The 23,037-nt window shown below is 42.8% G+C and overlaps 1 protein-coding gene and 1 pseudogene across 2 annotated transcripts; both read right to left on the minus strand.

Annotated features, from left to right (window-relative positions):
- Positions 1 to 3,229: 3,229 nt before the first annotated feature.
- On the minus strand, positions 3,230 to 9,426 carry LOC123186181 (uncharacterized). Of its 2 annotated transcripts, none has more exons than XM_044597967.1 (10): positions 9,126 to 9,426; positions 7,472 to 7,890; positions 5,591 to 6,320; positions 5,329 to 5,409; positions 5,073 to 5,168; positions 4,589 to 4,699; positions 4,337 to 4,435; positions 4,041 to 4,169; positions 3,794 to 3,957; positions 3,230 to 3,709 (listed from the first exon to the last, which is right to left on the minus strand). In XM_044597967.1, the coding sequence occupies exons 2-10, from the start codon at positions 7,853 to 7,855 to the stop codon at positions 3,407 to 3,409; spliced, it is 2,097 nt and encodes a 698-aa protein (XP_044453902.1). In that variant the 5' UTR covers positions 7,856 to 7,890; positions 9,126 to 9,426; the 3' UTR covers positions 3,230 to 3,406. The 2 variants fall into 2 exon arrangements, with proteins under 2 accessions (XP_044453902.1, XP_044453901.1); XM_044597966.1 differs by having other exon boundaries at positions 4,041 to 4,178; positions 9,126 to 9,425.
- On the minus strand, positions 7,976 to 17,980 carry LOC123191917 (DNA ligase 1-like; annotated as a pseudogene).
- Positions 17,981 to 23,037: the final 5,057 nt, after the last annotated feature.

Genomic DNA, 23,037 nt, shown 5'->3' on the forward strand with positions numbered 1-23,037 from the left:
TAATGCTTCTCCTTAGTCATAGTTCATACTGAAAGATGAATTTGGAGCATCCTACAATTTTTGTCCAGGACACCATTTTCGATCTTTGGTATGTTCAAATTAGAGGTGTCTAGAAGGATGCATTTTGACAAGGGATTGTGTCATTCTAAGTTCTACGACCGGGATAAAATAAGCAGGCAAATTTGTTATACATATTAGTGGGGTAATTCATGGACCTAAGGAAAGAGATAATGATATATAGTCCCGCAGTAGAAATCAAGAGTGATTCACTTCGAAAGAGAAGTCAAGAGTGACTAGGAAATACATTTCAAGAATCTTTCAGGTAATTAAAAAATCAGCGTTGGCACTATATGAAGATTTGTCAACAGTTTTCTCCACTAGTAACACAGATAATGTAATTTGAAGAAATTATAGTTTTGATGTGCCTGGTTTCTTCACTTCTTGGCAAAGATTCAAGTATTATTTTGTGGCGCACAAAAGGTATCTAGGACGACCAGGGAAAGTGAGTTTCTTGTCACCCGGCGTTTTTTTAGGGGAACATCGCTGCCAATTTATTAACTAAGCGGCTTCACCCACAACAATGTCATGAATACAAGAGGGGGGAATTGAAAACCAGATCTTGCACAACTTATTAAGGCAACCATCCCTAGCTAGATTATGTGCTGCGCGATTTGCGCAATGCCTAGCCCAACACAAACGAAATTCATCCCGAGAGTCAAGAAGCTCCTTAATCTCTTCTATGAGGGGCCCATACCGGGAACGTTGTTATTATTGATGTCTCAGCTAGAATAAAATAGTACTTCCTCCGTTTCAAAATTGTTGGCGTGATCCAGTTCAAATTAATAGTAACAAATAAGTGTATATTTTGTTTCAGAAAATCAGCCAAACCCTTGTTTTCAGTAGAAGGGACAAAACGGGGTCTGACGGCTCACAAGTGGACTGTTTTATCAAAGCCTACAAGTTGTCAAGTTGATAGAGAACTAAGAAAATAATACCCCCTTTCAAACAATTTCAGTATCTTATTGATAGAGTTTGCATACTTCTCTACAGTTGGAAGGAAAAAATGCTATCTTTTGGCGAAAAGGAAACATTATTGAAATCCATCATTCAAGCTATACCAACATATGTCATGTCAGTTTGCAGGTTTTCCAACGGATTTGTAAAGGGATAATCTCTGCAATGTCCCAATTCTAGTGGGGATATGTTGACCAACAGAAGCATATGCACTGGTTTGCATGGTGGAAAATGTGTATCCCAAAGAAACAAGGAGGTATGAGTTTCAAGGATTTGGAGAGTTTCAATCTTGCTATCTTGTAAAAACAATGTTGGAGGTTGCTTTGTGCGCCAAATTCTTTATGCGCCCAAGTTCTTCGTGCTAAGTATTTTCCCTCAGGTGTTCTATTAAATTGTGAACTGAAAAAGGGAAGCTCCTATACACTTGGCAAAGCATTTGGGCAGGAATTCGAACTTTTAAAAGATGACATATTTGGAGGGTGTGAGATGGTAATAAAATTGATATTTGGAATGATTGTTGGATTCCTAGGAGGCCAACTAGGAAGGTAATTAATGACAAGGAGAGGAAATATAGTAATTACAAAGGTTGCTGAACTAATTGATGATGAAAACCGTGTATAGGATGAAGCATTGGGTAGAGAACTATTTTGGGCCATTGACGTGGAAAGAATTCTGAAATCCCGCTGGCCATTGTGATGATGGAGGATTTTGTGTCATGGCACTATAATAAGAATCGAATTTTTACGGTCAAGTCTGCTTATTATATTGAATGCAATAATTAGCATGGTCGAAAACTACGGATGACAAGGCCTAATAATTCTTCGTCGACCAACCCTATCTGGAGAGCTTTGTGGGCCTTGAAAACACCTGTTAAGGTGAAGATACATTGTTGGCGTGCTTTATATGGGGCGATTCCTTCCTATGTTGGCCTTGCAAATCGGCATATGCAGAATTTTAGCCAATGCCCTATATGTTCAGTGGACTGTGAAAGTATGAATCATGTCTTCTTCAAATGTGGTAGAGTAAAGGAAATATGGTCATGCCTTGGAATGATGCAAATTATTGAAGACACTTGCTTTGAAGTGGCTGATGGAATTGGGCCTCTCGAGCGACTGCTAATGGATGAGAATGCTGCACCGTATCTGGTAGGTGTTTGAAGGTGTGATCTAGTCGTTGTTGTTGCCTGGTATGCTTGGTGGGAGCGAAGGAAATGTACTCGTGGTGACAGCTTGCAAGCGCCGGTTAGATCGGCCCAGTCTATCTCTGTGCTGGCATTAAATTTTGCAAGAGTTGGTCTCAATTTTTTTTTGCAAGAGTTAACAAATTGAGTAGTGCTCAGATTGTTAGACAAGGATGGATTAAACCACCTGAAGATTTTGTAAATCTGAATGTTGACGCTACCTTCAACGAGGACACTGGCTCGGGATGGACATGCACATTCGTCCGGGATCATCATGTTGTTCCTGTCATAGGAGGAAGCTGGAACCTCCCATTTGTTGATGATGGCCCCAGTGGCTCATCTAGTGGGGGTGCCATGCATCCCCTCCAAAATGCTAAACTTTTTTTACCTAGTAGTAATTAGTCTAATTCTACGTGTATTATAGGGTTAAAATGCTAAACTGATAATTTTTTATGGTTATACATGGTACTTTTATTGTAAGTGATAAGGTTAGCACCCCCTGTCGTCAAACTCGAGGTCCGCCACTGGATGCCCCTACTGTTGAAGCTACCGCCCTTCGAGACGGTTTGATTCTTGCTGGGAACGTAGGGTGCAATAGACTATTAGTTGAAAGTGATTGCATGGAAGTTTCATGCACAATGGCGGAAACTCTCTAGGTGTGGCGGCTGCTATATATGAAGAGCGTACTTTTCTTTGTCACAATTTCTCTCGGGTAGTTTTTTCACATTCCCCTAGGGAGGCCAATAGGGCTACTCATAATCTGGCAAAGTTTACCAAGGGTAACCATCAATGGCTTGACGATCCTCCTGATTTTGGCTGCCTTAGAAAATGATATATCTTTGAATCCTGATCAATAAAATCGGCCATGAGCCCATGACAGCTTTCCTCAAAAAAAGTTTTAAGAGATCTGGCATCCCGTACTTAAGCGAGTGACGCAAGAAGAAATGTGCCTTAATTGGACCGAACTGCCGAACTTTCTTGTACCATTTTTGATCAACAATGCAGTAAAAAAGAGCTATCTAATGGCTTTCTCTGTAAAGAAATCACATATATATTGATATTTGCTACGACAAGAAAAGCAATGAATGCCAATATTCAATAAAACAGCCAAAAACACGATTCACCAAGTAATATGATCTGATAATAATTCAACAAAATAGTCACCAACACACACCTCCATCATCAACGATATACTAGAACAAAAACAAAGGGCTATGCACAACCCTGTTGATGATGTTTTGGGGCCAGGGCGAAGGGGGTGATATCCAGCACGGCCCTATAGACGTGCAGCTTGATGTTGTAGTCATCATCCAGGAGCTCGAACACACACAAGTCCCTGTTCTCCAGGTAGTTCTCCATGGCGAGCGCGCCCCACCCGGCGCTGAACGCCGCACGGGGACACTCCCCGCCGGTGTACTCGTACCACACCTTCCACGGCTTCGCCTGTGGGTCCCACAGCGTCATCTTCCTGCTTTCCTTCGGGAGGAAATTTTCAACGAACATTTCTGGAATGATCTGCAGTGTCCCAGGTCGATCAGTAAGCGAGCAATGCAGTTTTAGAATATGTGTATCCATCCAGAGAAGAATTCAATCAATTACCATGAAGTACGACACATAGACATCGGTGTGCTTTATTTCCTTGATCACGAAGGGCCTCTTGGATTGGAACCTCTGTGCCCTGTCCATAGCATATTCCTTGTCCCTTTGGGTTACTTGACGTCTCTGCGACTTTAATTCCGGCCTTCTCTGAACCTTGACGATAACTAAGTATAAAAGAAGATGCAAATTACTAAGATAGTTCAGTTCAAATTTTGTTGTAATCAGCGTAGGAAGGAAGAAGATTTACCTCTACCAGGTTGGTTTTCACTATTGCTGTTATTGAACATCGGGAACTGAGCCTTCATACTATATTTTTTACCAAAAGATTTGTGTAATTTGGTTAAGTCCTTGCATACGGATTCTGGCGCAAGTACACCTGTATGAACTATATGCGCGCAAGTTAGCTCGATGACATGACCAATTGACCATTGCTATCTTTTTTCAGCGGAGAAGACCATTGCTATCTAAATAGCAGAGTCAAAACTGACACAGCATTTAAGCCATCTCAAACCAATACTCGATCGGAGGCTTCAAGTTAATTACCTGCCAAACTGTGACTTGACGTCATTCCTTTAGAAGCTGATGAAGCAGCAGACCCTTTCCCCTCAGCCCTGGACTTCTTGGGTGGACGACGGACCAATTCTGCTTACATCAATATGCACACATGTACATTTTAGCACGACAATAAGAGCACAGAAATCATTTTACAACACCAAGCCATCTCATAGCAATATATACGTAAAAAGCAGCACCAGTTATTTTGAAATCAATCATTGATTGGGTTATTCTAGTTACCTGCCAAACTGTCACCTGATTCTGCTCCCTCAGACTCCGAATGGCCACATGGACCTTGAGGCCTTTTCCCCTTCGCAGCCTTGGGCTTCCTGGGTGGACAACGCTTTGATTCTGCTTATAATTGGATTGATGTGCACAGAGACACAGGTTAGCTCCATAAAAAGAGCATAAGAATCATTTTACAACATTAAATCGTTTCAAACCAATATACGTGTAAAAAGTAATGGTAATAATAGTTTTGAAATCAATCGATCAGTGTGGAAGGGTTCTTCTTAATACTTGCTAAACTGTCACCTAATGCTTATATAGGAATCATTTTACGGTACAAGACCATTGCTATCTAGATAGCAGAATGAAAACTGACACACATTTAAGCCATCCCAAACTAATACATGTGTGTGAAACAAGTAATACTTTTTTACCTGCAAGAAAAATTCTACTTATTTTGAAACCGATTCTCGATCAGAGGCTTCCTCTTAATTACCTTTCAATCTGTCACTTGATGCTGCTCCTTTAGAAGCTAAAGCAGTAGACCTTTTCCCCTCAGCCTTGGACTTCTTGGGTGAACAATGGACCAATTCTGCTTACATCGATGTGCACACATGTACATGTTAGCTCGATAACAAGAGCACATAAATCATTTTACAACACCAAGCCATCTCACACCAATATGTATGTAAAAAGTAGTACTACCAATTATTTTGAAATCAATCATCCATCGGAGGGTTATTCTTGGTTACCTGCCAAACTATCACCTGATGGAGCTTCAGGCCTTTTCTCCTGAGTAGCCTTGGACTTCCTGGGTGGACGAAGCCCCGATTCTGCTTTTAATTGATGTGCACACAGTCACAATTAGCTCGATAAAACCATCATAAGAATCATTTGACAACATTAAACCATTTCAAACCAACATATATGTAAAAAGTAGAAGTGGTACTAATAATTTTGAAATCAATCGATCAGTGTGGGAGGGTTCTTCTTAATTACTTTCTAAACTGTCACCTAATGCTTCTCCTTCAGACTTCGAATCACTAGATTGAGCTTCATGTCTTTTCCCTTCCTTAGCCTTGGACTTCTTGGATCCGACCACTTCTGTCATGATATCATCAACCTTCCTGAACCTAGTCCTCTTCCCGACCACAAAACCATTGTCGATCTTGTCTTGATCCTCCTTCTGTTGCTGCGATGGTGAGCTGCGCCATTCACTTTCTTCCTCATTATCCGGATTCTCTGATAATGCATCTTCTTCTTCCTTTTGTGGACCAGCGCCGTCAGCATCGACACTCATGTTGTCGCTCCCTTCATATTCTTCTGAAGCATCTTCTTCTTCTCCTTCATTTTGTGGAGTACCATCTGCACCTGTGCCAATGTGAGAGTCTTCTTCTTGCGGGGCAGTACCATCTGCATTGGTGCCCGTGTGCCCATTCTCATCCTTTGCTGCCACAGCGGTGGCGCCCATGCGCTGCGGCTGGGCTAGAAACGCATACGGTGCCTCGCAGGATGATGGCAAGAATACCGTGACTGAGAACTGTGAGTTCCCATCATAACGGAAAACCAGCAGGTAGCCATACACGATGCGATGGTCGCAGAGGAACTCCTTCCATCCACATGCAAAGCATAGCTCCCCGGAGATTTTAGCCAGCTCTACGGGCCATAAATTTCCGCTTGGACCTCTCAGTGAAACTGTTCCTGTACACTCTTCCAAGTATTTGTGGCAGTCTTCGGGAATTGTCTGCAACATATGTTATCATATAAATCAATGACTAAGTATGTCGAGCACAACCCAAAACTAAAAAATAATATAAAAAGGTTGTGTGCTATGTCTTACAAATGGCCGATGGATTTTATGTTCAGATGAATGTGTAATGAGTTTCTGTCTATGTGATGATGCAGTTTTTCAGAATCTTTCAAGCAAATGTTCTGAATATATGAAATGTTTGTTATAGTGAAAAATGATATGTGCTGCATGCTATGAATACATAGCATTTAACTTGTCACCACATAAGGACGGTCATATATACGTCAGAGTGCTGACATGGTCAGTGACGAGCGACTGTCCGTGTCTTACATAGTTTTAAATAGCCGGCTATGGCCCCGCTATAGCTGTTTGAGGGTGTTGCCACTAAATGATTTCACGTAGAATTTGCCGCTATAGCTCCGCTATAGCCCGCTATAGCCAGCTATAGCTGTTTTTAAGGGTCGCCGCTAAATGCCATAGCCCGCTATTTAAAACATAGGCACTCCACTGATGGGCTCTATCCCACGAGTGATGGATGAGTCTCCACAGACAACAGATTAGTGCTGATCCTGGCACCCATCAAAAGCGATCAGTTCTGCCCCTTTAGTAGTGACATGTTTGATAGTAGTGTTGGAGATTGATTTCAAGAGTTTGGTAATAGTTAATGGTGTAAATAATCAGTCTAAACGAATTCAAGGCTTGGGTCCAAGCCCCTATCCAAACAAGCATATATTGTCTCGGTCACTCTCACTTGGCATTATATTTTGGGGGAAAATTTACATGTGTCTCTTTTCTTTACAATCTACAAAACTATAAATACGAATAAAATCAACTTTGATGAACTAGTTTATATATTGGATGACATACTCATATATGTTGCGGATATGTTATCTCTCTTTTATTCCTTTTCAAAGTCAGACCACATAGTATAGTCCATATTTGAAAAATATCAATGACTAATCGAACAAAAATTCTGATGAAATATGTACCATTTTAACTTTGTCAAATTAGTAAGCACCATTCCTAAAGTGGACAGCAAACGGAAAGAGAACCTTCACAACAATCATGAAAATACGATACATAAAAATGGAGGACCAAAAATGGGTTAGTCTCCTTAATTTCTGTTATGAATCAAGAAAACTTACCTCTTGTTCCATAGATGAACTGGTCATTAGGAACCTAAAGAACTGTGGGCAATTTTTTGTGTCATTCTGCCCCTTCAACTCCTCCTCTTTATCATTCTCCTTCTTCTCTCTTTCCTTATGTGCCCTCATCTTCTTCTCATTTTCCTTCCTTTTCCTCTGATCCTCCTTCTCCTTCTCATTATCCTTGTCATTACCCCTCGTTCTCTCTTTCTTCTCCTTATACTTAGTCATCTTCTTCACCTCCTTTTTCTTATCACCTTCTTCTTTGCTTTGTTTCTTTTTCTCTTTCGCATTCGTATTTTCACCACCCTCTTCTTTCACTTTCACATTCTGCTTATCATCTATCATACCCATAGTGCTATATTGCTTTTGATGGTGTACCATGATTGGACCTTTACATATGCCACACACTTCTGTCTCTGCAATACAATAGGAGAAATATATGCATATATTAGTATAACACTTTTGGCGAAGGTAACAATGATGTATATATATACTCAAGTTTTACTCGAGAGCTGAATCTACATAAAACACAAGTTTGTTTGCATTGGATATTCCCAACTGCATTACTTATTTTCAAGAACACTCCTACAGACTCCTTTGTTATAAAACTAACAATCAACATAAATATAATTACTATATAAGCTCTTGAGGGATGGAAAAAGAACAAAATGTATCCCATATTTATATTTGAATGTTGGACACACAAGCAGTGGCGGAGCTACAAAGGAAATACATGGTGGCTGACCTCACAGGAGAATAAAAAAGTCGCTCGCCGCTGCCTGGGCATGGCTGTGGCCACGCCACCACGGCACGAGAGATGGGTCGCCCTTGGCACTACTTCACGCTTCTACTAAGCTAATCTTTTCGGCTAGACCTCCGCCCCACCTCTTGCTGAGCAGGGCGAGGTGAGGTTGTGCTGGGTGTATCTAGAAAGGCTGAGGCGGGCAACGACACACTTTTGCCCTAACGATGCTTCACCAGTGCACACAAGTATACATACATACATATTAACATATATATATATATATATATATATATATATATATATATATATATATATATATAGTGGCTACATGCACACATAATTTTGTGTCGCGGCATACTTGTATATCTGTATATATCCATGTCGCTAGGTAATGCGGTTTTGATACCCTGTCTGATCTATCCATTAACAGTGGTCCCCTTTTTTTTATCCTTTTAGAGTATTTGCCAAATTAACACATTTATTTTTCTTGAAGAGATTTACAAATTCGACCATTCTTGTGCAAATTCAGGAAATCAAGAGCATGCATATATGGATGATTCAAATTTGCACCATCCTTGTCTTGAGACAAGAAAAGTATGGCCTAACTAGCAACACAACGACTATCACTGGAGAAGAGGTAGCATAAAACAGAATGCATCATTAGGAACATACGCCCAGGGCGAGAGAAGAAGGAATTCAATCTTGTCAACCGGTAAAACCTGTAATTATATCCCACAAGTTGAATCTACGCTGAACTAAATCATGTAGGAACAACGAACACCATTTCTTGGGGTGGAAAGAACAAAATCACGATGCACACCATGGATTTGTAGAACGCCAAGGTGATTGAAAAGCTAAAGATTTTGTTGATCTAGCATAGATCAGATATACCGTAGTAGGGCTTACCAAGCGCGTAGCAGTGAACCAATCGCGATCTCGATGGATCAGAATACAGGCCTCTCCAAGGGGTGTTCGATCGATTCAAATTCGAAGGAGAGGACGGGAGAAGATCTGGATGTGGATTTAGATGGAGGTTCGTTGGTTGTGAGGACGGGAGAAGATCTCGATGAGATTTAGATGGGTTGGGGCGGCGGCCCGGCGGCTGGATGGAACTTTCAAATATTTCGGGATTACATATATATACATATAAAAGGGAATTCGGGGCAAGGGAAAAACCCTAGGTCACGGCGAACAAACGGAAACACATAATTCCAAACGTTATGTTTTGACAACGACAATATAACATGTCTGCCACTTTCAGGCACACAATCACTCGTCTGTGACTGGGTTTGTGGCGATGACGCAGGGGTCATCTCCGGCACGGCCCTGTAGATGTGCAGCTTGATGTTGTAGTCATGGCCCAGGAGCTCGAAGACGCACACGTCCCACCTCTCCAGGTTGTTCTCCATGACGAGCACGCCCCACCCGGTATTGAATGCCGCATGGGGGCACACGCCGCTGGTGTACCCGTCCCGCACCTTCCATGGCTTCGCCTGCGGGTCCCACAGCATCATCTACCTGCTGTCCTTCGGGAGGAAATTTTCGATGAACATGTTTAGGATGATCTAAAGTGTCCCAAGTCGATCAGTAAGCGAGCAATGGAGTCAAATAGTTGTACATATGAGTATTGTCAACAAGTAATACAGAGAGTAAAAAGAGAGGGATACTAAATGCTTGGCTTTGAACATGTGCATTGTGACTCAGGAGGAAGACGGTAGTTACCATGAAGTACGAGACTTAGACATCGGTGAGCTTCATTTCCTTGACGGTGGAGGGCCTCTCGGATTTGAACCTCCGCGTCTTCTCCATGGCGTCTTCCTTCTCCCTTTGAGTTACTGGACGCCTCTGCGACGTTTATCCTGGGATTGTAATAGTAATTCTCCCGCGTCTGGCGACACGGGGGGGGGGGGGGGGGGGGGGGGATCCTTGCGTGCCACCGACTCCCCTTCTTCCCCCTTCTCGTCGTGTAGCCGCCGGAGGCGCCACCTGTAAAGTCCGGACAGCCTCCAAGGAAGGTGGCTGCGGAGCGGACCCCTGCGCAATCCCCGCCCAACTCTCCCAACCTCGTGGCTGGTGGCGGCAGCACAGCAGACCTCGCCCGATCTGCGTGCGTCGGCGCCGTGATGAGGCGTCGGATCTTAGTGGGCGTCGGGCAGGAGCCAGCGGCGTCGAGGAGCCCAGGTATGTGGCGGGGGCGGGGCTGCGGCGGCCGAGGCTGTCGACACATATCTGGGTGCAGCAAGGCCGCTGCTGCCTTCGTGGCCGCCCTCGTCGAGGGAGTTGCGACACCTGCTGCTCACGACAGATGTAGCGGTGGTGGATGGCGCGGTCTTCGGTGGCGGTGTCGATCTGAGAGCGGGTCCGCTCCATCCCCAAGATAGGCGTGTGCAGGGTGCCCAAAGGGCTAGACTTTTCCAATTTCGCCCATCGTTGAGGGATGTTCTATCGGCAGGGGTGCCTTGACATCATCCTTGCCTCCTGTCTAGTGGTGGTGCGCTACTGGGGAGCTCTCCTTTGCCCGGAGGCGCAAGGTGGGGTGGTGGAGGCTAGAGATGGCTAGACCGGGGGTGAGTGTGGTCTTGGGCGTTGTCCAGGGGTTGGGAAGGTGGTGCCTTCCCGGCCGTCTCTTTTGTCATCTTGGTTGCAAGCGTGGGGCAAGGGTGAAGTTTGAGCTATGGATGTCGGGGCGGCGGCCTTGGTGGTGGGAGCTGCGGTGCTTAGGGGCAGAGCTCGCGGCTCGGGTATTGACTAGGTGACTTGGCCATGTGGGCGGCGTGGTAGCCAGAGTCCGGTGGTCGGTGGCGTTGGCGCAGGAGCCATAGCCTGTTGTACTATGTTTTGAAGGAGAAGTGCTTGCCAGGGTGGAAGCCTGCTCTGGCTCTGCCAGGACGACGGAGGCAACGGCTATGGGCGTCATTTCCTTGTTGAAGGCGTTGTCGTGGCTACTCTTCGTCCTTCATGTTGCTTCGAGGGAAACCTTAATCCTTGGATCAGGCGGTGGCGGCGCTCCAATGTCTTGCCCTTCTTGATGGCGCGCCCTTGAAGTACACGGCTCGTCGTGCACGACTTCATCTCTTCGCGGTGACTCGTTCACGGTTGAGAGCTCCGACGTCTCCAAGTTGCTTCCTCGTGTAGTGTGCTTCGAGTTTTCGGGGTTGTGTAGTTGTCCTTAACATCCTTGTATCTAGCCTTGTGTGCGTATATTGCCGGTTCATGTTGTATGGCTTGATTTGCATCATCATTGCTTTATATATAAAGTGGGACGTGAGCCTTTTTTTGGTGCAACGTTTATCCCAGCCTTCCCGTAAACTAGATTACAACTAGTATAAAGAGATGCAGACTTATATCAAGATAGTTCACTTCAAGTTTGTTCGAATTAGTACTAGCAGTATAATAGAAGAGCACGCTTACAGGAGCAAGGAAGGAAGGAAGGAAGAAAATAAGTTTTACCTCTGTGAGGTTGGTTTTCACCATTTCTCTTGTTGAACATTGGAAATTGATTGTGTTTACTATGCCTTTTACCCACCTTAAATATGTTTCTTCTACAACTTTCACAAGCACTTGGTCTTCATTGAACTCTATGTGTAGGATCTGTGGCCGCAATAGGAATCCTTGCCAGTTCTTAAACCAACCGGCGAGGATTCCTATTGACAAATCAGATTGTACACAAAAAGACCATTGATGATCAATGTATTTTTATGCCTATGTCTATTTTTACATACTGACACATTGCAGTAGCGCGTCCACGCCGAAAGGCGCTACTGATAGGTCGTTTAGCAGTAGCGCATTTCCCTATAGTGCGCCACTGCTATGCCATTCCATCTCCCCCCACTCACTAGCCTCATCCACAGATCACACTCACACATACTCACTCGGTCTCCTCCTCACCCCCCGCGCCGCCGGTCATCCCCCGTCGCCCCTCCCCCGATTTGCGCCGCTGTCGCCTCATCCTCCTCGCTGGACTCGGTACCGGCCTCCTCCTCCGTCCTCCCTCCACTCGCCGCTGGCCGGCCCCTCCTCGCTCCGCCTTCCTCCTCGATCCGTCCTCCCTCCACTCGCCGCCGGTCGGCCCCTCCTCGCTCCGCCTTCCTCCTCCGTCCTACTATCTTCTCCCTCCTCGAGTCGCCCCTCCTTGTCCCTCCTCCCTGATACATTTTGATTTAGTAGGATTTCATATGTAACATTTTGATTTAGTTGATATGATTCAGTTGATTTAGTAGGCTAGTTGATTTAGTTGATTTAGAACATTTTGATTTAGTTTATTTAGTAGGCTAGTTGATTTAGTTGATTTAGTAGGCTAGTTGATTTAGAACATTTTGATTTAGTTGATTTAGTATGCTAGTGGATTTAGTATGCTAGTTGATTTAGTATGCTAGTTGATTTAGTTGATTTAGTATGCTCGATTTAGTTTTTTTGTAATAAGTTATTTTTTGGAAAAATGTAGGTGCCAATTTAGTTAAATTTGCCACTTGTTTGTTTAAACAATTATCTTAGGCAATAGGGGCCAAATTAGGATTATAATTGTCCATAAAATTGTTTCTCGCGGAAGAACCAAAAATATCGCATGCTACTGTTTTTCTTTCCTGTGAAGTGAATCGTTAATCCTTTGCTCATATTGCTTTAGGAAAATGGCGCCACCACCAGCACCACTATGTCGACTGTGCAAGTCAAGGTGCGCTAGCAGCCTTGCAACTGGCAAGCTGTTCAACATCTACTTCCATTTGAGTTTTCGTCATGCGGCGGTAAGAAATTAGATGAAATGTAACAACTATTTTATTTTTAGTGTTGGCATTACTGCATTGTGTCATTTTGCTTTTCTTACACAGATCGTCCCATGCAATGTGAGGTTGAAATTCAACAAGCTGACAGGAGACACTGTGACATTTGAGGCTCCTGGGGGGACGTACACTATGGAGGTCGAGAAAGGACACAATATGTCGCAGATTGGAGGAGATGGATGTGCCCGTTTCCTCGCTCGCATGCGTCTTACTGGTGGTGAGTTGATCAGATTCTCCTTCAGAGCAGAAAGACCCAAGCTGGTTGTCATTTATATCAACCTGGTGGAAGATGATGAAGATGATGAAAATAATAAGGACCCACTCAATGAAGATGATGAGAACCCACTTCATGAAGCCATCATAGCTCAAAGAATGAGGCTGAGCGAGGAGGAGGTGTGCAACCTATGGGACATAATTCCACCACGTGATGACTTTGTCAGGGTGCCATTCGTGACCCGCCTGACAAGTACCATGGTCGATCGACATGAAATGGTATGTTATACGTACTGCATGTAGTAATTTGATGATATATATATGCTTTATTGTTATACTTACAAATGCAAATTATCCGATTATATGCTTAGTGAATTCGATGATATGCTTAGTGTAGAGTCCAATGATATGCTTTGTGGAATCTAGTCAATGATATACTTTAGTGTAGAGTCTGATCACATGCTTATTAGTGTAGAATCCAAGGAACTATTAATAGTGTAGATAATCCATATATACTTATTAGTAGAATTCATGATTAATTAGTACAAATGCGTAGTACCGTGTCTTTTAATAGTGTAGAAATCTAGACTTAATAGAAATATATTTGCAAGAGTATGTGTGAGGCTATTTATTAATTGATATGTTTTTCTTATTCAGAGATTGCCAAAGAACCTATCTGTGAGTTGTGGTATCGAGCCTGATGAAGAAGGCTCAGTTGGACTACGCCTTACCGCAAGGGGCTCCGTCACCACCTGTACTTACCGCATGGACACAGATGGCCGCACACACTTGAACTCGGTTGGGTGGAAGAGATTCCTCGTTGGCAAGAATCTTCGTGTTGGACATGCCATCCTAATTACTAGCAGGAACACCCACCGCCCAGGCTTGAGGATGATGATCGTCGTTGATATCATCTAGAACTACATATGTGTGTGTGGCTATATCATCTAGAACTACATATGATGATCGTCGCCGATATCATGTAGAACTACATATGATGATCGTCGTCGATATCATCTAAAACTAAATATGATGATTGTCGTTGATGTCACCTTGTACTGCTTGAGGATGAAGGAAATATGCCCTAGAGGCAATAATAAAGTTATTATTTATTTCCTTATATCATGATAAATGTTTATTATTCATGCTAGAATTGTATTAACCGGAAACATAATACTTGTGTGAATACATAGACAAACAGAGTGTCACTAGTATGCCTCTACTTGACTAGCTCATTAATCAAAGATGGTTATGTTTCCTAACCATAAATAAAGAGTTGTTATTTGATTAATGGGATCACATCATTAGATGAATGATCTGATTGACTTGACCCATTCCGTTAGCTTAGCACTTGATCGTTTAGTTTGTTGCTATTGCTTTCTTCATGACTTATACATGTTCCTATGACTATGAGATTATGCAACTCCCGTTTACCGGAGGAACACTTTGTGTGCTACCAAACGTCACAACGTAACTGGGTGATTATAAAGGTGCTCTACAGGTGTCTCCGAAGGTACTTGTTGGGTTGGCGTATTTTGAGATTAGGATTTGTCACTCCGATTGTCGGAGAGGTATCTCCCTCTCGGTAATGCATATCACATAAGCCTTGCAAGCATTGCAACTAATGAGTTAGTTATGAGATGATGTATTACGGAACGAGTAAAGAGACTTGCCGGTAACAAGATTGAACTAGGTATTGAGATACCGACGATCGAATCTCGGGCAAGTAACATACCGATGACAAAGGGAACAACGTATGTTGTTATGTGCTCTGACCGATAAAGATCTTCGTAGAATATGTACGAGCCAATATGGGCATCCAGGTCCCGCTATTGGTTATTGACTGGAGACGTGTCTCGGTCATGTCTACATTGTTCTCGAACCGTAGGGTCCGCACGCTTAAGGTTTCGATGACAGTTATATAATGAGTTTATGAGTTTTGATGTACCGAAGGAGTTCGGAGTCCCGGATGAGATCGGGGACATGACGAGGAGTCTCGAAATGGTCAAGACATAAAGATCGATATATTGGACGACTATATTCGGACATCGGAAAGGTTCCGAGTGGTTCGGGTATTTTCGGAGTACCGGAGAGTTACGGGAATTCGCCAGGAGAAGTATTTGGCCTTATTGGGCCATACGGGAAAGAGAGAGGGGCTGCCTAGGGCAGGCCGCGCCCCCCCAAGGCCTAGTCCGAATTGGACTAGGGGGAGGGGCTGCGCCTCCTCCTTCCTTCCCTTCTCCCTTCCCCTTCCTTATCTCCTACTCCTACTACATGGAAGGACTCCTAGTTGGACCAGGAAAGGGGGAATCCTACTCCCGGTGGGAGTAGGACTCCCCTAGGGCGCGCCATAGAGAGGGCCAGCCCTCCCCTCCTCCACTCCTTTATATACGGGGGCAAGGGGGCACCCTAGAACACACAAGTTGATCTTCGTGATCGTTCCTTAGCCGTGTGCGGTGCCCCCCTCCACCATATTCCACCTCGGTCATATTGTAGCGGTGCTTAGGCGAAGCCCTGCGACGGTAGAACATCAAGATCGTCACCACGCCGTCGTGCTGACGGAACTCCTCCCCGACGCTTTGCTGGATCGGAGCCCGGGGATCGTCATCGAGCTGAACGTGTGCCAAGAACTCGGAGGTGCCGGAGTAACGGTGCTTGGATCGGTCGGATCGGGAAGACGTACGACTACTTCCTCTACGTTGCGTCAATGCTTCCGCTTCGGTCTACGAGGGTACGTAGACAACACTCTCCCCTATCGTTGCTATGCATCACCATGATCTTACGTGTGCGTAGGAATTTTTTTGAAATTACTACGTTCCCCAACGGAGGATGCATGTTGAGTATATATGAAATTGTTATCTAGTACTCCCTCGGTTCGAAATTACTCGTCGTGGTTTGAGTTCAAATTTGAACTAAAACCACGACGAGTAATTTTGAACCGAGGGAGTACTACCTAGTACCTATAATGCTTTATGAAATTGATATCTAGTAGTACCTAGTATCTGGAAATTACAGTTTATCGAAGCTGGAGTGGGGAAATGGTGAAAGATATAACAGTAGCACGGGACCAGAAAATCGCTACAACTAACTAATAGCAGCGCGTTCCTGAAAAGCGCTGCTGCTATAGTCAATAGTAGTAGCGCGGGTACAGATAGCGCTACTACTAAGAGTTAGCTGTAGCGCCTTATTGGTAGCGCGGGCACCCGCGCTGCTGATAGGCCTAAAACCCACGCTGCTGCTAGCCTTTTCCCTAGTAGTGATATCTAGCTAGCAGAGCCAAGACTAACACAACATCTAAGCCATCTTAAGCCAATATATATGTGTGTGTGTGCGTAAAACAAGTAGGACTACTCATTTTGAATTCGATTCTCCATCCGAGGCTTCTTAGATACTATCCAAATTTTCACCTGACGCTGCTCCTTCAGACGCTTTTTTGAGGGGAACTCTTTTAGATGCTGAAGCAACATACCTGGTATAAACAATTAAGGGAGCATCAGAGCTTTTGCCCTCAACCTTGTATTCTTTGGATGGACGACTGGCCAACTCTGCTTACAATGGATGTGCATATAGGTTAGGTAGATAACAAGAGCCTAGGAATCATTTGACAACATTCAGCCAACACAATAGCTAATATGAAATCAATCCATTGTACTGCTATTCTTAATTACCTGCCAAATTATCACTTGATGCTGCTGCCTTAGAAGATGAATCACCAGATGGCGACCATATCACCTTAGCCTTGGACTTCTTGGGTGGACGATGCTCTGATTCTTCTTACAGTTTGATGTGCACATAGACAAACATTAGCACGATAACAAGAATATAAGAATCATTTTACAAAATCAAGCCATCTCATACCAATAAATAAAGTACTACATGTACTAATTATTTCCAAGCTATCAGTCATCGCTCAATTGACATTATATTTTGCGGAAATGTTACATATGTCTCTTTTATTTATAATCTACAGAAAAATATCAACATTCATGAAGTAGTTTATATTTTGGATATGTTATCTTGTTTATCCTTCTCAACGGCAGAAAACATTGTATAGTCCATGTTTGAAACATATCAATCACTAATTGAACTAAGAATCTATTGGGTGAAATAGATATATCTATCGTTTTAAATCTATACAATTAGAGAGCACAATTTCTAAAACTGAACCACAATGGAAAATATAACCTTCGCAGCAATCATGCAAATATGGTAGTTAAAAATGGAATGGCTAAAATGAGTTAGTCTTTTTTGTTTGTTGGTGATCAAGAAAACTTGCCACATGTCCATAAATGAATGGGATGTCAATGCCCTAAAGAAGTGGGCGATTTTTTTGCCATCCTGGTCTTTCTCATGCCTCTTCTTTCACCCCTCTTCCTCTTTATCAATCTCCTTCCTTCCCTTCTGCTCATTTATCTCCTTTTATTCCTCCTCTTTCTCCTTTTGAATTTCTTGCTGCTCCTGCTCTTCTTTCTCATTCTCATTCTCCTCCTTTCTTTCCTTATGCGACTTCACATTCTTCTCATTTACCTTTTATTTCCTCTGATCCTCCCTCTCCCTCTCCTTCTCCTTATCATCCTTCTTATCAACAACTCTTGATTTCTTTTCTTTCTCCTCCTTGTACTTAGCCATCTTCCTCTTCGAGGAATTTTGCTTCTCCTCTATTTTCTTATCACCTTCATCTTTATTTTGCTTCCTTTTCACTTTTGTATTCATATCTTCCTCATCCTCTTCCTTTACCTTGACATTTTGCTTATTATCCACCATGCCCATAGTGTTATACTGTTTCTTATGACATACCATGATTGGTCCTTTACTAATGGCTGGTACTTCTCCCTTTGCAATACAATATGAGATATATGATACATTAGCATAATATTTTGCAATGGTAATAGTGGCATATAATACCACTCAAGTTTCACTCGTGAGTTGAATCTACGTATGAAAACCTTTCCAAGTTTGGATTTTTGTTATGACTATTCAATTATTATTCCAACATGTATTAGTTATATTAAAAACACTCCTACAAGGCCCTTTTGTTATAGATCTAAGAACCATCATAAATATAACTTCCATATAAGCTCTTTATGGAAGAAAGTAGAACACTATTTATCCCATATTTATATTTAAATATTGTACAGACATGTACACATCATACATCAATGCTAGGAATATGTATAGAGTGGCCACATTCATAATATTTTGGGGAGGCACACTTGCATATTTGTATATATTCATCTAGCCAGGCAATTCGGTTGTGATACCTTATCTGAATTATCCACTAATAGACCTTCATGTGCTCCCCATGTTTATCCTTCTCAAGAATTTGCCAAAAAAATTGTCTTGATGAGGCTTACAAATTCGGAGATTCCGTTATGAAAATTTAGTAAACCAAGAAACATGCGCATATTGTGTTCATATGTTACCATCCTTGCCTTGAGAAAAGAAAGGTATGGCCCAACAAGTAAACCAACGGTTATCACAAGAGAAAATGTAGCACTATACTAATTTGCTATATCAAAAATAAAAAAAATCCTAGTGGGGGTTCTCTCTTCCATATATATAGGGCATTAGATCATTCTTCCCACATGGCCAAATTTCCAATGCGACGATGACAACACCGACACCATTATTGTGGGTTCCACAAGAATCTACACCCCCTCTCAAAGTGAGAAGACGGATACATCAATCTTATCAAAAAAACCTCTAGTTGTATCCCACATGTTGATCTATGCTCAACTAAAACATTTACAAACAATGAACATGGATACACCCATCCTTGTGTTAGGAATAACAAAAGCATGATACATAGTGAATTTATACAATAATAAGGCGAGACATGATCATACCAATGGGTCAAAGTGTTGGGGAACGTAGCATGCAATTTCAAAAAAATTCCTATGAACACGCAAGATCTATCTAGGAGATGCATGGCAATGAGAGGGGGAGAGTGTGTCCACGTACCATCGTAGACCGAAAGCGGAAGCGTTAGGTTAACACGGTTGATGTAGTCGAACGTCTTCACGATCCAACCGATCTAGTACCGAATGTACGACACCTCCGAGTTCAGCACACGTTCAGCTTGATGGCGTCCCTCGAACTCTTGATCCAGTAGAGGGTTGAGGGAGAGTTCCGTCAACACGACAGCGTGGTGACGGTGATGGTGATGTGATCTGTGTAGGGCTTCTCCTAAGCACTATGACACTATGACTGGAGGATTAAACTGTGGAGGGGGCCACTGCACACGGCTAAGAGAACAATTGATGTGCCTTTGGGGTGCCCCCGCCCCTGTATATAAAGGAGGGGAGGATGGGGTGGCCGGTCAAGAGGGGTGTGCCATGGGGGGAGTCCTACTAGGACTAGGAGTCCTAGTAGGATTCGCCCCCCCCCTTTCCTTTCTTCAGCGGAGGGAAAAGGAAGGAGTAGGAGAAGGAAAGGGGGGTGGCACCCCCTTCCCTAAACCAATTCGGCCTCCTCCCTTGTGGGGGGCGCACCAGCCCCTTATGTGCTGGTTAGCCTCCCTCCTATGGCCCATATTTTCCATTGGGGGGTTCCGGTAACCCCTCCGGTACACCGGTATGTACCCGATACACTCCGGAACCCTTCCCCGTGTCCGAATACTACCTTCCAATATATCAATCTTTACCTCTCGACCAATTTCGAGACTCCTCGTCATGTCCGCGATCTCATCTGGGACTCCGAACAAACTTCGGTCACCAAAACACATAACTCATAATACAAATCGTCATTGAACGTTAAGCACGCGGATCCTACGAGTTCAAGAACTATGCAGACATGACCGAGACACATCTCTGATCAATAACCAATAGCGGAACCTGGATGCTCATATTGGTTCCCACATATTCTACGAAGATCTTTATCGGTCAAACCGTAAAACAACATACGTTATTCCCTTTGTCAGCGGTATGTTACTTGCCCGACATTCGATCGTCGGTATCATCATACCTAGTTCAATCTCATTACCGGCAAGTCTCTTTACTCATTCTGTAATGCATCATTCCACAACTAACTCATTAGTCACATTGCTTGCAAGGCTTATAGTGATGTGCATTACCGAGAGGGCCCAGAGATACCTCTCTGATACTCAGAGTGACAAATCCTAATTTCGATCTATGCCAACCCAACGAACACCTTCGGAGACACCTGTAGAGCATCTTATTAATCACCCAGTTACGTTATGATGTTTGATAGCGCACAAGGTGTTCCTCCAGTATTCGGGAGTTGCATAATCTCATAGTCAGAGGAATATGTATAAGTCATGAAGAAAGAAATAGCAATAAAACTCAACGATCATTATGCTAAGCTAACGGATGGGTCTTTTCCATCACATCATTCTATTAATGATGTGATCCCATTCATCAAATGACAACACATGTATATGGTTAGGAAACTTAACCATCTTTGATTAACGAGCTACTCAAGTAGAGGCATACTAGGGAGACTTGTTTGGTCTATGTATTCAGACGTGTATCAAGTTTACGGTTAATACAATTCTATCATGAATAATAAACATTTATCATGATATAAGGAAATATAAATAACAACTTTATTATTGCGTCCAGGGCATATTTCCTTCAGTCTCCCACTTGCACTAGAGTCAATAATCTAGTTCACATCGCCATGTGATTTAACACCAATAGTTCACATCACCATGTGATTAACACCCATAGTTCACATCGCTATGTGACTAACACCCAAAGGTTTTACTAGAGTCAGTAATCTAATTCACATTGCCATGTGATTAACACCCAAAGAGTACTAAGGTGTGATCATGTTTTGCTTGTGAGAGAGGTTTAATCAACGGGTCTGTCACATTCAGATCCGTATGTATTTTGCAAATTTCTATGCATGGAGCTACTCTAGCTAATTTCTCCCACTTTCAATATGTATCCAGATTGAGACTCAGAGTCATCTGGATCGGTTTAAAAGCTTGCATCGATGTAACTCTTTACGATGAACTCTTTATCACTTCCATAACTGAGAAATATTTCCTTAGTCCTCTAAGGATAATTTCGACCGCTGTCCAGTGATCCACTCCTAGATCACTATTGTACTCCCTTGCCAAACTCATGGCAAGGTATAAAATAGGTATGGTACACAACATGGCATACTTTATAGGACCTATGGCTGAGGCATAGGGAATGACTTTCATTCTCTCTCTATCTTCTGCCGTGGTCGGGCTTTGAGTCTTACTCAACTTTACACCTTGCAACACAGGCAAGAACCCTTTCTTTGACTGATCTATTTTAAACTTCTTCAAAATCTTGTCAAGGTATGTGCTTTGTGAAAGTCTTATTAAGCGTCTCGATCTATCCCTATAGATCTTGATGCCCAATATATAAGTAGCTTCACCGAGGTCTTTCATTGAAAAATTCTTATTCAAGTATCCTTTTATGCTATCCAGAAATTCTATATCATTTCCAATCAATAATATGTCATCCACATATAATATCAAAAATGCTATAGAGCTCCCACTCACTTTCTTGTAAATACAGGCTTTACCATAAGTTTGTATAAAACCATATGCTTTGATCACCTTATCAAAGCATATATTCCAACTCTGAGATGCTTGCTCAAGTCCATAGATGAATCGCTGGAGTTTGCACACTTTGTTAGCACCTTTAGGATCGATGAAACCTTCTGGTTGCATCATATACAACTCTTCTTTAAGAAATCCATTAAGGAATGCAGTTTTGACATCCATTTGCTAGATTTCATAAAATGTGGTAATTGCTAACATGATTCAGACAGACTTTAGCATCACTACGAGTGAGAAAATCCCATCGTAGTCAACACCTTGAACTCGTCAAAAAACCTTTTGTGACAAGTCGAGCTTTGTAGATCGTAACACTACCATCAGCGTCCGTCTTCCTCTTAAAGATCCATTTATTCTCAATGGCTTGCCGATCATCAGGCAAGTCCATCAAAGTCCACACTTTTTTCTCATACATGGATCATATCTCAGATTTCATGGCCTCAAGCCATTTATCGAAATCTGGGTTCATCATCGCTTCCTCATAGTTCGTACGTTCATCATGGTCTAGTAACATGACTTCCAAAACAGGATTATGCTACCTCTTGAGCACTGCGTTGGTTTTCCCCGAAGAGGAAGGGATGATGCTGAAGGAAATATGCCCTAGAGGCAATAATAAAGTTATTATTTATTTTCTTATATCGTGATAAATGTTTATTATTCATGCTAGAATTGTATTAAACCGGAAACATAATACTTGTGTGAATACATAGACAAACAGAGTGTCACTAGTATGCCTCTACTTAACTAGCTCATTGATCAAAGATGGTTATGTTTCCTAGCCATAGACATGAGTTGTCATTTGATTAACGGGATCACATCATTAGGAGAATGATGTGATTGACTTGACCCATTCCGTTAGCTTAGCACTTGATCGTTTAGTATGTTGCTATTGCTTTCTTCATGACTTATATACATGTTCCTATGACTATGAGATTATGCAACTCCCGTTTACCGGAGGAACACTTTATGTGCTACCAAACGTCACAACGTAACTGGGTGATTATAATGGTGCTTTACAGGTGTCTCCGAAGGTACTTGTTGGGTTGGCGTATTTCGAGATTAGGATTTGTCACTCCGATTGTCGAAGAGGTATCTCTGGGCCCTCTCGGTAATGCATATCACTTAAGCCTTGCAAGCGTTGCAACTAATGAGTTAGTTGCGGGATGATGTATTACAGAACGAGTAAAGAGACTTGCCAGTAACGAGATTGAACTAGGTATTAAGATACCGACGATCGAATCTCAGGCAAGTAACATACCGATGACAAAGGGAA

This window comes from Triticum aestivum, chromosome 2A, assembly GCF_018294505.1.
Source record: "Triticum aestivum cultivar Chinese Spring chromosome 2A, IWGSC CS RefSeq v2.1, whole genome shotgun sequence".
Lineage (NCBI taxonomy): Eukaryota > Viridiplantae > Streptophyta > Magnoliopsida > Poales > Poaceae > Triticum > Triticum aestivum.